This window comes from Mizuhopecten yessoensis, unplaced genomic scaffold, assembly GCF_002113885.1.
Source record: "Mizuhopecten yessoensis strain PY_sf001 unplaced genomic scaffold, ASM211388v2 scaffold11133, whole genome shotgun sequence".
Lineage (NCBI taxonomy): Eukaryota > Metazoa > Mollusca > Bivalvia > Pectinida > Pectinidae > Mizuhopecten > Mizuhopecten yessoensis.
The window spans coordinates 247784-262649 of NW_018408896.1; the positions used below are offsets into that span (position 1 = coordinate 247784).

The 14866-nt window shown below is 35.3% G+C and overlaps 1 protein-coding gene across 1 annotated transcript; it reads left to right on the forward strand.

The window, feature by feature from the left end:
- The first annotated feature begins 735 nt into the window (after nucleotides 1-735).
- Nucleotides 736-8551, forward strand: LOC110466440 (spermatogenesis-associated protein 24-like). Its single transcript, XM_021522926.1, has 6 exons — nucleotides 736-877; nucleotides 1640-1717; nucleotides 3757-3819; nucleotides 4638-4768; nucleotides 6046-6116; nucleotides 7014-8551. The coding sequence occupies exons 1-6, from the start codon at nucleotides 752-754 to the stop codon at nucleotides 7271-7273; spliced, it is 729 nt and encodes a 242-aa protein (XP_021378601.1). The 5' UTR covers nucleotides 736-751; the 3' UTR covers nucleotides 7274-8551.
- Nucleotides 8552-14866: the final 6315 nt, after the last annotated feature.

The following is a 14866-nucleotide window of genomic DNA, read 5'->3' on the forward strand; positions in this document are numbered from 1 at the left end:
TGTCTATTAGATCATGTTGTATTTTAAACAGCATGGATAGCCTATTTTGTTTTCTGCGGTCTTACATATGTTTTGGAATGAAAAGGAAGTGAATTAAAAACAGCAAAATGAACTAAACGACATACCAACTAGAAGTAAAAAATATATCTAAAATATTAACAATGATGACTCCAACAACAAGATCCTTCTGAGGAACCAGTGCTGGAGAATAGCACACTATGCATGATTGAATCTACTTCTTGTTTTGAAAATGAAATATTCCCTTAAAACAAAATGGTGGCCCATTATTTAGAAATACAATGGCTTTGGCAACAGATATCATATACATACAGCTTTTGGGGTGAAATTCAAACAGAGTGGACATTGGGGGTGGGGGGGGGGGGGGGGGAATACAGTATCAGACGCTGAAAGTGAAAGTAGAATACGTTACTCGACACAACCACGCAACTGGACTGCGTATGGAAATTGAATGAAAACTTGCCTCTTGACTGCATCTATAGATCCTTGTATGGCTTCTGACTCTCCACTTTCGTATAAAACGCCTGTTATGTCCAATAAAACACCTTCAACACCGTCTGTCCATTTCCTACCACTTGTCATTTTGACTTTCTACTGACGGATGTTCGAAATGCGTGAACCTTTTTTTATTTGATAAGACTTTCGGGACATTTCAGACTTTTCCGTAGCGTTGCCACTGATCAGTTAACCTTGACATTGTCAACAAAAGATATCGGAACGTTTTGTTCAAATCATGGCGGAGAGGGATGCAGGTAGTAATCAAGAGGACGATCGTATTCCAACCAGCGTTCTCGTTCAAAATCAAATGAAAGATTTGATCGGTTTGCAAGATTTGACCATCAACAAACTTCAACAAGATGTAAGCAACCACTCACAATCACAAAGAGCAAATTTAAACTATACTGTAACTTTGAATTGCAATGCAAGAACCTGTTGTGGCCTGTCACTTGCACAGGCTCCTAGCTAGTTATCGTCAGAGGTCCAGTTTCTTATAGAGATTTTTTATATATTGCGTTACAGTTTCTGTGTTTTTATTTTTGCGCATCAGGCATTTTCAACGACGTTATCAGATTTGGGAAGCAATCAGTTGAAAACAAGTGAAGTCACACTATTTTACTTGGACTTCTGTAGTTTTTTTTCAGTTTTTTTTTGTTGTTTTTTTATAAAATTGGCATAAAAAACAACTGGAAAAGGTCAATTTTAATGTGATTTTTTGTATGCCACAACACCTTTATCGTCTGCTAACCAAAATAATGGTACCGTCATGGTTAGTTTATCTGACCATTATGAACACCATCCAAAAGCATGATTCTTATGTATAATAGGAGAATGAGATATTTAATCTCCAGACTGGGGTTGAACCCGTGACCCTCCAAACTCTAGATGGATCATGCTCTACCAATTGAGCTACCTGGTGTTGTCGAAGATTGACCCAAAGTCAAGTACCACTATGTTTCTCCTCACGTGTATTTTACTAAGTACATACATATGTTCCTTTTTATTGGGTTAGAACTTAGAATACAGAAACACTGAGCAAAATAAATCAATGTCAACTGACAACATCTTCCATCTTTAAATAACTGTTTATATCTAACCTGAATAATCTTATGTTTTGTTTCAGATAACTTTACAGGAATCCACTCTGCGAGAAAGCTTCCTACCAAGAGAGGTTTATGATTCTGAACTCCAACAGTTTGAGGTATCATAGTAGCTCCAAGTCTTTCAAAATATTTCATACCTTGAAATAGATTGAGCTAGCATCTCAAATTAATCTAATCATTTTAGTTCTATACATTTGTAAAGTATTCCTGTTATTTGGGACATGTGTCCAACTCAAGTGGAACATGTGGGATGCAGGGTATAAATAAGCATAGCTATAGGCCTTTGTTTCTATAGCTATACACTTATAATAAGTGTTGAGGGAACAAGATACAGTGAGTATAACACTAGTACTGGAACCCAGGTATCAAACCTTTAATTCAATTTAATACCAAGCTGGTCTAGATTCCAGATAAGTTTACTAATTATTAATGTGAAAATGGAATCAAGGTTAGTGGATCCTTAAAGGGGCATCACGGTGAAGTAACTTTATTTTTTGTCTTTTTTTCAAATACTACATAAACATATCAAGTGAGACTCCTTATGGAAAATAACGGTCGGATTTGGCTGAAATAGATTCATAAAAATGATTAAATCTAAGAAAATCATCGGTATTTCTACCTGTCTGACCAACGTTTTGTTCAGGGATTTCCCTCTACTGGCGCATGCGCATAGCACACCATTTCTTTGTAAACAAAATGACTGGCCGTGTGAAATAAGCGAAAGAAAAGTGTTGTACCGTGTCAGCTACGAAACAAAAAGTTGCCAAATGGTCAAAAGATAGGGCAAGGAGTACGTTACGGAATCATTATTGCAGGTGGGCAGTATTCAAAGGAGAAAATAACTGCCGTAGCAGTTAGTACGGTGCATGTATTCTTCCGGATAGCCGATTAAGCTGAAATGGAATCGACAGAAATGCTAGCGCTGTTTATATTATGAATAAATATCTAAAACTATTAAGCTCGCTAGTATCATTGTCTGAGTTTGAACACAGATGAACTTAGTTAAATATGTTAATGGGCATGTATTGGAGAGAGTTTACTTTGTGTTTCTATAATTATACAGTGGTTTATGCGAAAGGAAGGGATAAGTGACTGGTTAGTTTGATTTTTCCATGAGGCCCTCCAAGGGATAACTGTTGTGATGGCCCACAGCGTATTTTCTGGGTCACCGAGATACGTGTTATCGAAGTCCGTGGATTTACATAATTTATAATATCACCGGGTTCAATAAAATGTTATGATTTAATTATATTGCTGAATTAAACGATTATTTTTGTTTTTACTGGCAAGATTTTAATTAGTGCTAATATGAATACCCGGCCTCCTCTGCCCCGGCAACATATAAAAAAAATCAGAGAGGTTTGTCCCTTGGTGTAGGGAAGGTGTTTAGACACGTACTATCTGTACCGGCCACATTCCGGTACTAAATTCAATATATATTTAAATATATCTACTTTATGTTTATGCCTATTATCATTGTTGACATTTAATTTTAAATGTATGACGGGAGAAGGCTGTAAAAACTTGTGCCCCATCCCTTGTTTAATTTTATTGGCAACACAATGTTTAAAGCTAAATAAATCTAAATTCTGAATATTGGCAAGGGTGCAATTAACTTCTAATGATGAATAATTACTGTTCAATAAGTTTGAATACGGACTTAGAAATCATATAACTTGGTTTCATAGTGCGGTAAGAAGTTCCAGTTGCCTGACGGCCCCTCTCTGGGGGCCTCTTTGGGAACCGTTTCATCTCGCTCGCACCACTTGTGTTTACTGCCTAGTCAGGTGACGTTACCGGCGCTATTTTTAGCAGGGCTTTCCCGAACAATTCAAGTGGTCAAACTGGACATTTGGAACGAACTATGAATATGGGGATAGCGTGGTAACATAAGTGGAAGTGCATACAATACATACATTCATTAAAAAAAAAACACGCCTTTTCACGTGATGTCCCTTTAATTAATGCAGTTTTCCAAATAATACACAATTTAATGGTACTGTTAAAGTGGGTCTAGGTAAACGTCCTTAATGAATGTTTACTGGATTCTATATATAAAAGGATCGTTTTTAGACATGTTATATCATGGGTGTAAGAATAATTACCAGTTATACATACTGTAGTCATTACTTTTCAGAAAACAATACATGAAGATTATGTTCCAAGGGAGAAATATGATAAGCTTCAAGCGGAAGTAGAGGTAACTATAACACTTAATCTGTTAACAGTGTAAATGTGTTATATATTATACATAAAGTACAATAAAAACATATCTCTAGACGTGTTTGTGACATTTCCATAAGTAAATTTTATCTGCCACTGTTAAGATGTACCATAGTAAATTGTGACCTGGGTATGGCCACAGCTCATATCATAATCTATTAATAACAATACATTGTGTGATAATTTTTAGATGTCAAATTGAAGCAGATTACTGATACTTTATCATTAGCCAACCATCGATATCATCAGATGGCAGTCAGTATAATTTTGGTTCAAATAAATGACCTTGACCTATTTTCAAGGTCACAGAGGTCAAATAGGTGCAGGAAAATAAACAACTTCTGAATAACCAAGCCTAGGCAAGGGTATTGATATTTCGTCTGTAGCATGTTGGGGTATTGGCTATCAAGTTTTTTCAAATGAATTACCTTGACCCATATTCAAGGTTATAAGGAGCAAATTTGTTTGAGTCTTTAAACAACTCTTTTATAATGAATAACCTTGAGTTGTAGGGTATTGATATCTGGTTTGTTGGTTACTGGTGTTTGGGCCTATCAAGCATATCAGAGTTAATGGCCTTGACTTATATATATGTAAAGGTCACAGGGTTCAAATCTTTAAAGTGTTTAAAAAAAAATCTGAATAATAAAGAGGCATAGCTAGGTCACAATGGCCCGCTGCATTTGGGATGAATGGACATATCAAGTTTGTTGAAATAGATTACATTTGCCAATATTATTTTGAAGCCCATTAAGGTCTGGAGTAATAATATATTTTACTCAATTATGTAATAAGCAACAGAAGCTGAGCCATATACAGACACAGGGAGAGCTCTATGAAGTCAAAGACAAGTTGGAGTTTGCCTTGGGTGAGGTAGAAGTCCTAACTAAACAGCTTCAGAGAGAGAAGGCAGCATTCGAAAAAGCGTGAGTACAACTAAATGCTGATTCATGGTGGTTTAACTGGCAGAGGTTTATGATTGAGTGCACACCATACCATATAGAAGTGCTTATAACGAGAGGTCCTTTGAAATAATGAAACTTCATCAAAAAGACTTGAAAGGCCACTCTACAATATGGTATCTTATAGATTATAATGGTATGTCTAACCATAAAAAGTCATTACCTGCGATAACAATAAACCCATCCATACACTTGATGAATTTTCCAAGTAAAAATCCTTGTGATGATAATCATTCTAAATCATTGTCATTTATAATGAAATCCAAGATATGAAATATAATTTCTGTAGCCAGAGATTAAACAAAGCTCTCATAGTGATAGCACTAGCCTTATCAAAAGTTGGGACCACAGTAAGTAATTAATAGTCTCCCTAAACGTTTTGCTTATTTTGATACACATCACATAAACATGTAACAATAATACATTTATTTTATGAATGTAGGTTAGTCGCCAGTTTTTGGGAAGATATCAAACAATGGCTGTACACAAAAAACAATAAAATCATAGAATTGAACAATAATGATGTCATATTTGGAAAATCAGCACATAAACAGGATATTAATGCTCTAAACAGTATTTTGCTGATTGCTAAGCACCACATTTATTAACAAATATTAAAAACTAGTAGACCCAATATTGCTTACTTTAAAAGAGACCTGGAAGACTACATTAGGATAGAACAGGTAATTCACAAAAAGAATATGGACTACACCAAGTTTGAAAATAAATGGTTCCAAATAGTCTTATTCAATTGTCATATAGTCATGTTTAGTGGTATTAGACAATGAAAGTATATGGTTATGTGTATAAAATAAAAAAAGGTCTATTTTGCAATAGGTCTGTATTGGTACCCCAGTTGTAATAGACATATCAGCATATATAATCGAACACAAATATATCTTTACTCTTCAATGCAGAATCTGAGTTCAACAAATATATGGTCAAATTGAAGCATTCTTCTCTCGCATTGATGTACTCCATTGTAAAGTTGTGTTGTCTTTGTCATTATATTATGCAAAAGGGAAAATAAAAAAAAGTGTTGAATCAAAAAATAGTCGGTCTCCCTAAACGTTTTGCTTATTTTGATACACATTACATAAACAGGGTTAACATGACGGTTTATTTTCTGAATGAGCAGGAATAAAGGATGTGCTAACTAGATGATGCGGCATCCTTACTGATGTTGTCACACGTAGTAGAATATCACTATATAGCTATAACAAGTCCCGTCTTGATTGCAGATTTGGTTCCCTCCAGAAGAAAGCTGTTGAAGAGACATCAAAGACAACCAGACTGACCGACAAATGTTCAGGTGAGATTTAGACTTGTTACTGCCATATATGTTTGTATAAATATCTGATGATTATTTTTACAACAGATTGATTTCACTGTTTTATATATATATATAGACTTTATTTATTTTACAACAATTATGAAACAAGTTTTTACAACTTATATAAACCACTCTTGTTGGACCGGATGTAAGCGTGCGAGGGGTATTTATGTAGGATGAAACCGGAGTTCCCCGGAGAAAACCCCCATGGTCGGGCAGGTGACCCCATACCTTTTCACATCCAATTGGGGAATTGAACCCTGGTCGCCTTGGTGAAAGACAAATGCGTTATCCACTGCGCCACCCGACCACCCCAATTTCACTGTGTTTAAACCATGAGGTCAACTTTTAATGATTTTGTACCTGGAACAAATACAAAATGTATGCAAGATGTAATTTGTGCGAGAGGATTAATCGTCTTTAAGCCTAGATAGATATCTGTCTGTTGGAAAGGCAGCAAATTAGAAATGCTTTGTGTAAAAGTTGAAATCCTTGTGTGTGAACATTTTCACATTGTGACTCTTTAAACTGATTGCATTGTGGATTTTATTTTGTTTTCAAATCTATATCTATAATTTATATAATCCGTAAAAACATAGTTGCATGTGGATAATGTTTGCAGTTATTCACTCAACATAATTAACAACAGCATTTCCAAAATGTGAATATTTCCACTTTTACAGTACATTTTGTATATTATTCTTGTCATGAAACTATCATAAATAAATCTTTCATGAAAGATAAAGGCTAAATATGTACAGTCAACATTTAAAAAAAAAAATCCAATTGTATCAATGAGTAATAAATAAAACACAAATTTCATACTGTAAATCGGTTTTGCATACATGTTCCTACAAATTTCTGTTTTGTTTTCAGAAATCACTGAAGAAGTGCAAAAGAAGGATGACGAACTTAATTCAAAAGAGCTTGAAATCCAACAATTGGAAAAGAAATTAAAACAACAACAAATGAGTTATAAAAAGAAACTAGGAGATGCTGAAATCCAGCGTAAACAAGACCAATACATAGCCAAACTTTTAGACAAACAGGACAAAAATACTGGGTATGTAGAGTTTCAGAGGCCTAAGTCTAGCAGCACAAAAGCAAAAACAGGAAGTATAAACACATGGAGATGACCTCTGTCATTCATATCTAGGTTATATTTATATCAGTGTATTTGTTGGCACTTTACACATCTGCGGAGTACTTGGTGTTCATCTCACTTTACTTTGATGGGGCATTGACCACATCCACCAAAGATCTGATATCTGCCACTCAGTGATGGGGTCTAACTGCTGTAGATGGTTACATACATGTAGTTTACAAAACAGATAACTATAAATTATGGACATTCAGGTATTTATGATTGAACAGTTTGTATCCTATCAGTAATTAATTCACACACTTGTATTAAATACTCTACAGTGGGCAGTTCCAGGGGCAAATAGATTTGGCAACATTATCCTTAGTACCGATATGAGTAAAAAGAGTTTGGTCATTTAAATTTGGCCAAACTATTGTATGCTTTAGCTCTTAAAACTATTGTGAATTGATCAAACAAAGTATAGAAACTAGCTATATATAGGGGCTTATTGCTTTATGATATGTGCTTTCATTCCTGTGTTTATATGTTCTTTTTCTTATACAAAGTGTGATGATATTTGTGATTATTTTTATAATATTGTTACCATTTATGGTATTGGCATGAATTTCATCTGACACCATTCTGGGTTTCCTACGGAATAAAATTCTGACTTGATGGAACGATATATTGGATTTGAGAAAGAATGATAAAGTAACATTCACATGTCTTAGATTGAGCTTGCAATGTGATCACAATATTTTATGTTTATACCGGTATGTTCATTAAGATTATTCACAACAAAAAATTGTATCTTTAACAAGATTCTACTGTATTAATTATAGCCACAAAAGTAATGAAAAGTTAGAGGTACTAACTGTGTTTCTAACCCTCGCATGAGTTGTTTTATTATCTACACTGTAAGGCTATAGAAGTGTATACCATGGTTCAGCAGCTGTTGTCTGTCACCTGTCACATCTGTCATTCTTGTGGAAAGTAAAGGGTTAATATAAAACATAACTAAAACTTAAATATTGGGATCTGAATTCAGTGCATCCAGGGTCTGCAAAAGGCATGAAATTAACCAGAGTCATTTTGGTCATTTTTAATCATTTTTGCTCTGAATATCTTTTTTAGTATACAGAAAATCTTTGAAAGCTTTCTTTAATCAGAACTATAACATGGTATTTAACATGAAACTTACCCAAAATTGTTTCTTTCATTTTCATAATAAAGTGTGTTTACTTGGTTCTCTCCCCTTGCCGAGACATACCAGAGTCTGTAAAAATGGTAGTTTCTACTCCTGCGTAACGCTCAGCAATTTAGGAGTGGGACGACTGGTTCGCCTGTTGCCAGTATAATGTGACCGGGTGGGATGTCATGCTGGGTGTCTTCGGCAGTATGTTTCGGTGACGTAGCACTATAAAGTCGGCATCAGGTCCGCGCTTTCACAAGGAGACAAAATCGAACATATCGCAGCCTCCCAACACCACAAGCATACACTACACGCATGCATCTTGCATACAGAGGAGGCCGTCCTTAAATGACCATCCTTAAATGACCATAGCTGCTGATAGGACATTAAACAATACTAAACCAAACCTACTTACTGTAGCAACTCCACATTATAGATGCATGGAGACCTTCTTGACCAAATAGTACAATATTCCTCTTGCAAATTTTATAGTTCTATATATTCAAAACCAATTCCTTTATTGGCATTATACATCATTGACTTGATTAATTACAAGCTGGGACAGTTGCCCACTATTACAAAGTACTGCTATTGGTGATAACTACTCCAACACCAGACAAAGTACAATGTATCAGTTTAGTGATGACTGCAAAAATGTCAAACCTGGTGATACTGGCCTAATGGGCTTCCTTTATTGTATATTATCATTAACATTAATTCCATTGTAAATGGAAACAAATATATATGATTTACAGATTCAGAGATGAAATACAGTTTTAAATCTTGAATGTTTAAATTGTTTGATAAATGAATATTCAAAGTCCTGACTTTTTCAATAAGATTAGTGGATCATGATTTTCTTAACTCAAGGGAGATCATCTTAAATGTGTACATGCACTACCAGGTACTTCATAATGTATGTGATATATTGTGTTTATTTTTTTTCACTTTTTATAATTAGTTGATTGATTTTCACGACTGGTTGGTTGCCGCACATGCGAACTTTGAAGTCATTTAAGTGAACATAAATATGCTATGTTTATTTAGTTGCAAGTCACAGTTAGCCAAAATAATTACTACACTTCAAATTATTAATGTGAATTTAAATACTTTATCTCAATGTTTTCCAGTGCTATTGTAATACAAGTATGTGAATTACCAGGTATTTAATTTAATTATTATGTAATTGTTTATTATTATTTATTATTATTTAATTATTTTAAAACCATACATTAATCAAAGTATTGTAAATGATGAAACCATCTTAGAGCGATAATTGATAATATTGATTGCTGAATGAAGTTAATTTTGAAAGCTTTTAACCTTTTATTGATGTATAAAGTAGAAAATCTTTCGAAAACACTTGAAGTTTATTTAAATGTGAAATAAATACTGGTATCAATAACATTTGGTTTCCGCATGATTTGATGAAGGGGGATATTTTTCATCAGGCTTACTGGTATGTGTTTGGTTAAGAAAAGGGCCATTCCTCTGGAGACAGAGTGCCTTATTACAATTTGTGTTGTTGGAAATAATTGTTGATGTGTTCATAAGTGTTACTTAATATAAGCATGTTTGAAAGAGTTAGATTGTGCTTAAAATTTGTTTTATGATGCAACACTTGAAATACCAAAAATGTTAATAAAAAATAACTTCCAGTTTAAATTGTTTTTTGTTCTGTAGATTTCAACATTCCTAACCTAATTTATAATCTCATAGCACAATACATGCAAGTGTCCTTCAAATGAACATGCATTTTCTGGTTGACTTGTTGCAAGTCTGTATTCATTGAGTTTGTAGTTTCTCTAAGATGACAGGATGGTTTTCTTTACAGTTCCTCTTACATAGATATTTTAACACTCTTTCTCCTGCCCTAGTACACTTGATACAATGTATTTCAATGCCAGTTGTCATCAAATTGTTTGCCACTTGACTGTAACTCATCCTTGAAATCCAAGGATTCTGCTCCCTATACACATATTTTCTCTGCTGCACCCTGGAGTATGTCATGAAAAAATCGATTGCTCAAAATTAAGCTAATTTATTATTTTCATGTATGAAAACACAACCAATCACTAGGCTTATACCTGCTCTTTGAGGATGACAGATGAGCTACACCTAAATTCACAACTTGTCCATTTTAACGTTAACCTGTCGCAGACTAGTCTCCTTTGTCATCAGCAAGGTGTCCCGTAAAGAACCTTCAATTTTGTTATAAAATATTATATTGGCGCAAAGAAGAAATAAAAAAATAAAAAATGAAAAATAAAAAAGAATAAACATGCTCTGAATTATTATTTTCTTCATTTTATTAAAAAAAATCTATTTAAATATCGTTGCGGTAATGACATAGTGATGTGGGCTGAGGTAATCTATCCGTGCCTACAGAAAAAATAAAGAGGAAAAGGTCACTGCAAGGAACATTTACTTGCATAAAAATGAGCATATAAACGAACGATACCAATGTTTGGCAAAATTTTAACACAAAATGTATAATTGAATGACGGATCCAAAATGTACCGTGATGGTAGAATGACATGTGTATCGAAAGCAGAACCCTTGGATTCCGAGGATGCTTCATCTGGTCGTCTAGCCCTGAGTGTCAACATGTTCTGCTTCAGAAAACAAAGGTTCACAGTGGTGTGATGCACTCCCCACCTTTTCCCCTTCTCTTGTTCTCGTGTCTCACCTGATTGCCACATGCTATAATATTGGCGTCTATCCATCACTGAGAGCTTCAACCCAAGGCTCGAAACTGGATTGAGGTGGTGACCTGTCAATGCTGCTGCAGTTACTGAAAAGCTTAGATCTACTTCCTTCATCTACATCCAACCAGATACACGTTTAACTGTCTGGGCGACCATTTATTGATATCCAAATCACTCAAGGCGATCTGAACATTTTCCCCTTCAACCTGCTTCCACAAGAAAGCTTTAGGTCTGCCAGCCGTCTTCCTTCCAATTTTCCAACCTTTCCTCATAATAATATTATGTCAGCGTTATAGTCGGAATCAGAACATGCAACAGGAGCTATATGTGTTATAAAGTTTCGAATAAAGTCGTCTAATACAACAGCAATCTATGACGAATAATGATGAAACCTGGTCGGTATTCGTTATTCCGAAATCAGTGACAAGTGTCTCCAAAGCATTAAGTTTTGGGAGGGAATACAGACGTCATACTGTATCCGTGAGTGCAATTGGACACTGTGGAAACAAAGCCCACCAATGGGTGCACAGTATGCAATCTAATGAGCGTAGGTAACTAAACGGCCTTTAGAGGGCTGGGCCCGGATTCATGCCCATGCATAGATTCTATGCTCAAACCAACTTTCTTGTAGCTCGCTTAAATCATTTCAAACGATCAAAAAATCAAATGTAAACATTGAAAATAGTTTTTGGCTGCAAGTTTCTTCAATGTTTTCAAAATCATTGACAAAATAAGATTGTTTTTTATCAATTTATAACAGAAACAAGAAATTCGACTTGAGCGCAAAACCCATGCTTGAGCATGAGAACGGTTTCATGAATACGGGCCCTGATGTTAGTTAGTTTGCACGGTATAGCGATTGAGTAGCAATGATACTAGATGTTTAGGTGAAAAAGTGCCTGTTAGTTCACGACGTTTGGCAGCAGTTTGTATACAGATATAATCTTTCTACCGTTTAATGCTTTGTATATATATGTGTTCCTTCTAAAAACGAAGAAACTGTTTTAAAGGAGAAAATGTTGAGGACACCAGAGGATGTCGATGCTCTATTAATACCAAAAGCACTTCTGTCTGAACCTGAATTCGAGCTGAACTATCATAAGATCATAGCTTTGGAAGGCAGACTCAAAATGTGGGTGGTGTTTGGACCAGGGATGGTATGATTTAGAGTTAAGAACATTATTTGACCTTTGATATCAAAGAACAGGTTTCAACCGTCTGTTGATGACATAAATATCAACCAGAATATGGGGGAAATGTCCAAGATGTTTCAGTAGAAACCTGGAAACACTGGAAACACTAGGCGATAGAAAAGACTGAAATATTGACTTTTGTCAAAATATCATGAACATATGATTAATATACCAAACAAAGTTGGACCGAGCAAAACACGGCACTAGAGGAGACCAGATCATGTAGCAGTTTCAGCAACTAAAGCAACGACCCGAGAATCCAAGAAATAGCAATGTTCCATCAGTGCTAATAAACAATAATGGTTATACCCAGACACGATAGTTAACCGGAGAGAAAAACACGTCGTTTTACAAACAAGAACAGAGTCAACGCGGACAGCAGAGAATACAACCATATATAGGGAGATGGACAAAAATATCAAAATGATAGACTTAGAAAACAACTATTTTTATCGAAGCTTAGGTCAGGGAAATACTCAAACACTGGGAGGATAACATTTAGATTTTGAAGAAAGAAACTATTTTATTTGCAGAGATAACATTGGACCTAATCAAATGCAATAAAATAAATACCAAATATAATTGAAAAAGCGAGTGGTAGTGGAGTTCTGACTATATGGATACAAAAGATGTATAAATGTATTTTCGGTGCCGAGGATGATCCTTTGTAAAATATATCGTCTTTTTTAAACTAATGAAAACTTTGTGAAAAAGAAATTGATAGGAGGAACAAACTGGATTTACTAGAGATGGTATACACAGTAACATTTGATATACATTTACCTATATATGTACCTGTTATGTGCAATGCGTATGTAACACTACAGTTCAGAATGTTTGAAACTTTTTTTATTTAAAATTGCTGAAAGCGTTACTCGTGTAATGTGTGTAAAGGTTAGCTATTTTAGCGAACCAGACACAAGGTTCATTAATTGGCGCCAAATTTTCGTCACGAAACATTCGTTATGGAGTGGGGCCCCGGTTGGTTAAGTGCTTATATTAAGGCGTCTGACATTCTGCTACCACTAGCTGAGTCGCGGGTTCGAGACCCACGTGGAGCAGTCGCCAGGTACTGGCCGTATGTCGGAACTCGGCTTTCCTCTACCACCAAAACCTGGCACGTCCTTGAATGACCATAGTTGTTAACAGGACGTAAAAAACAAACAAACCAAACCAAATCGTTATGGAGTATCAATGCCGTCCAGTACGTATAGTATTGATTTAAAGTACTGAACTCTACTTTTTGGAATATGGTCTTTTACATATACTGTCAATGGTGCATTTCAAGGTAAGGCTGAAAATCAGTTTCATTTCATACATTTGTTCAACATATGGATCCAACAGTTTCAGAACGAATTCAATAATCCAGTGATCTATCTTAAATTACCCATATTTCTTGTCTGGCTCAACAAGGCATTTTAGCTTGAAAACCATCCAATCATTAATATGAACTAGATGTAATGATTACTAAGATAGTAAATGGTGAAAATCGGTAGTATACGTATGTATCGCAGGGACTTTGGGAATTTGTTACAGCTATATCAAATTTTAATTTTGACCTAAACTTATTATTGGGGTGTCATTTTTACCGAAGGTTGATCTAAACCCCTATAGCGTGTTCAATTTATCTGAATACATTAGTTTAGGTCCAAATATAACTAACAAATTGGCAGGTCCCTGTGGTATGTATACGATGGTATGCGTAAAATGAATTTTTATCGTAAATCTTTTCAATACACAATTGTTTCGTTATCAATCAATAAGCCAAACATTTTTAAAGAAATTATTGAGAATCCTAAATGCAATTGTACATTGGGCACAGATATCATAAAATGAACGTGGAGCCTACCCACATGCGAACATGATATGGTGTGTAAAAGATGTGGATTAATTAGGTTGCTTTACAATGCAAGCGTCAGCTGGGAGTTTCCCTTTAGTTCAGCGGTAGAGCATCGGACTGGAGAGCCAAGGGTCGCGGGTTCGAGGCCCAGCGACGGCACTATCTTTATCACTATTCCTCTTCTAATTCTAGTTCTACCATATAGTGACCACCTTCAACTAATTGAAGATTTTGTCACGAAGTTGGGTTTATGCAGCACAAATGACAGACTATGTATATTACATAATAATTAATATTTATCCACTTAGTTAAAGTTAAGAGAAGGAAAATTTAGTTGGGAGAGTCAGAGAGAGTGGTCCGAGGCATCACCTACAAAGCTTGTTCGGAAAAGGGGGAAAAGAAGAGAAGTGGTTAATTACTATGTAAAGTCTGTTGAAGTAACTGATTACTCTGCATCTTCAATTGTATAGGTGTGCCTGGAAAGCGATGTTTTGAAAGAGTTGAAAGTGGGTGCATAACGATGTCAGATGGTAATTTGTTCCAGTCTAGTATGGTACGAGGAAAACATGATTGTGGTCCTAGTTAGTGTTTTCGAGTATTGCTGTTAGTATTGGACCTGGTGGGAATTTCTAGGAATTCTTCTGGCTCGGTGCATCGTGTCAGTCGTGGATCTTTAATTTCCTACGATCTGACTGCAGGATGCGCTCGTCCT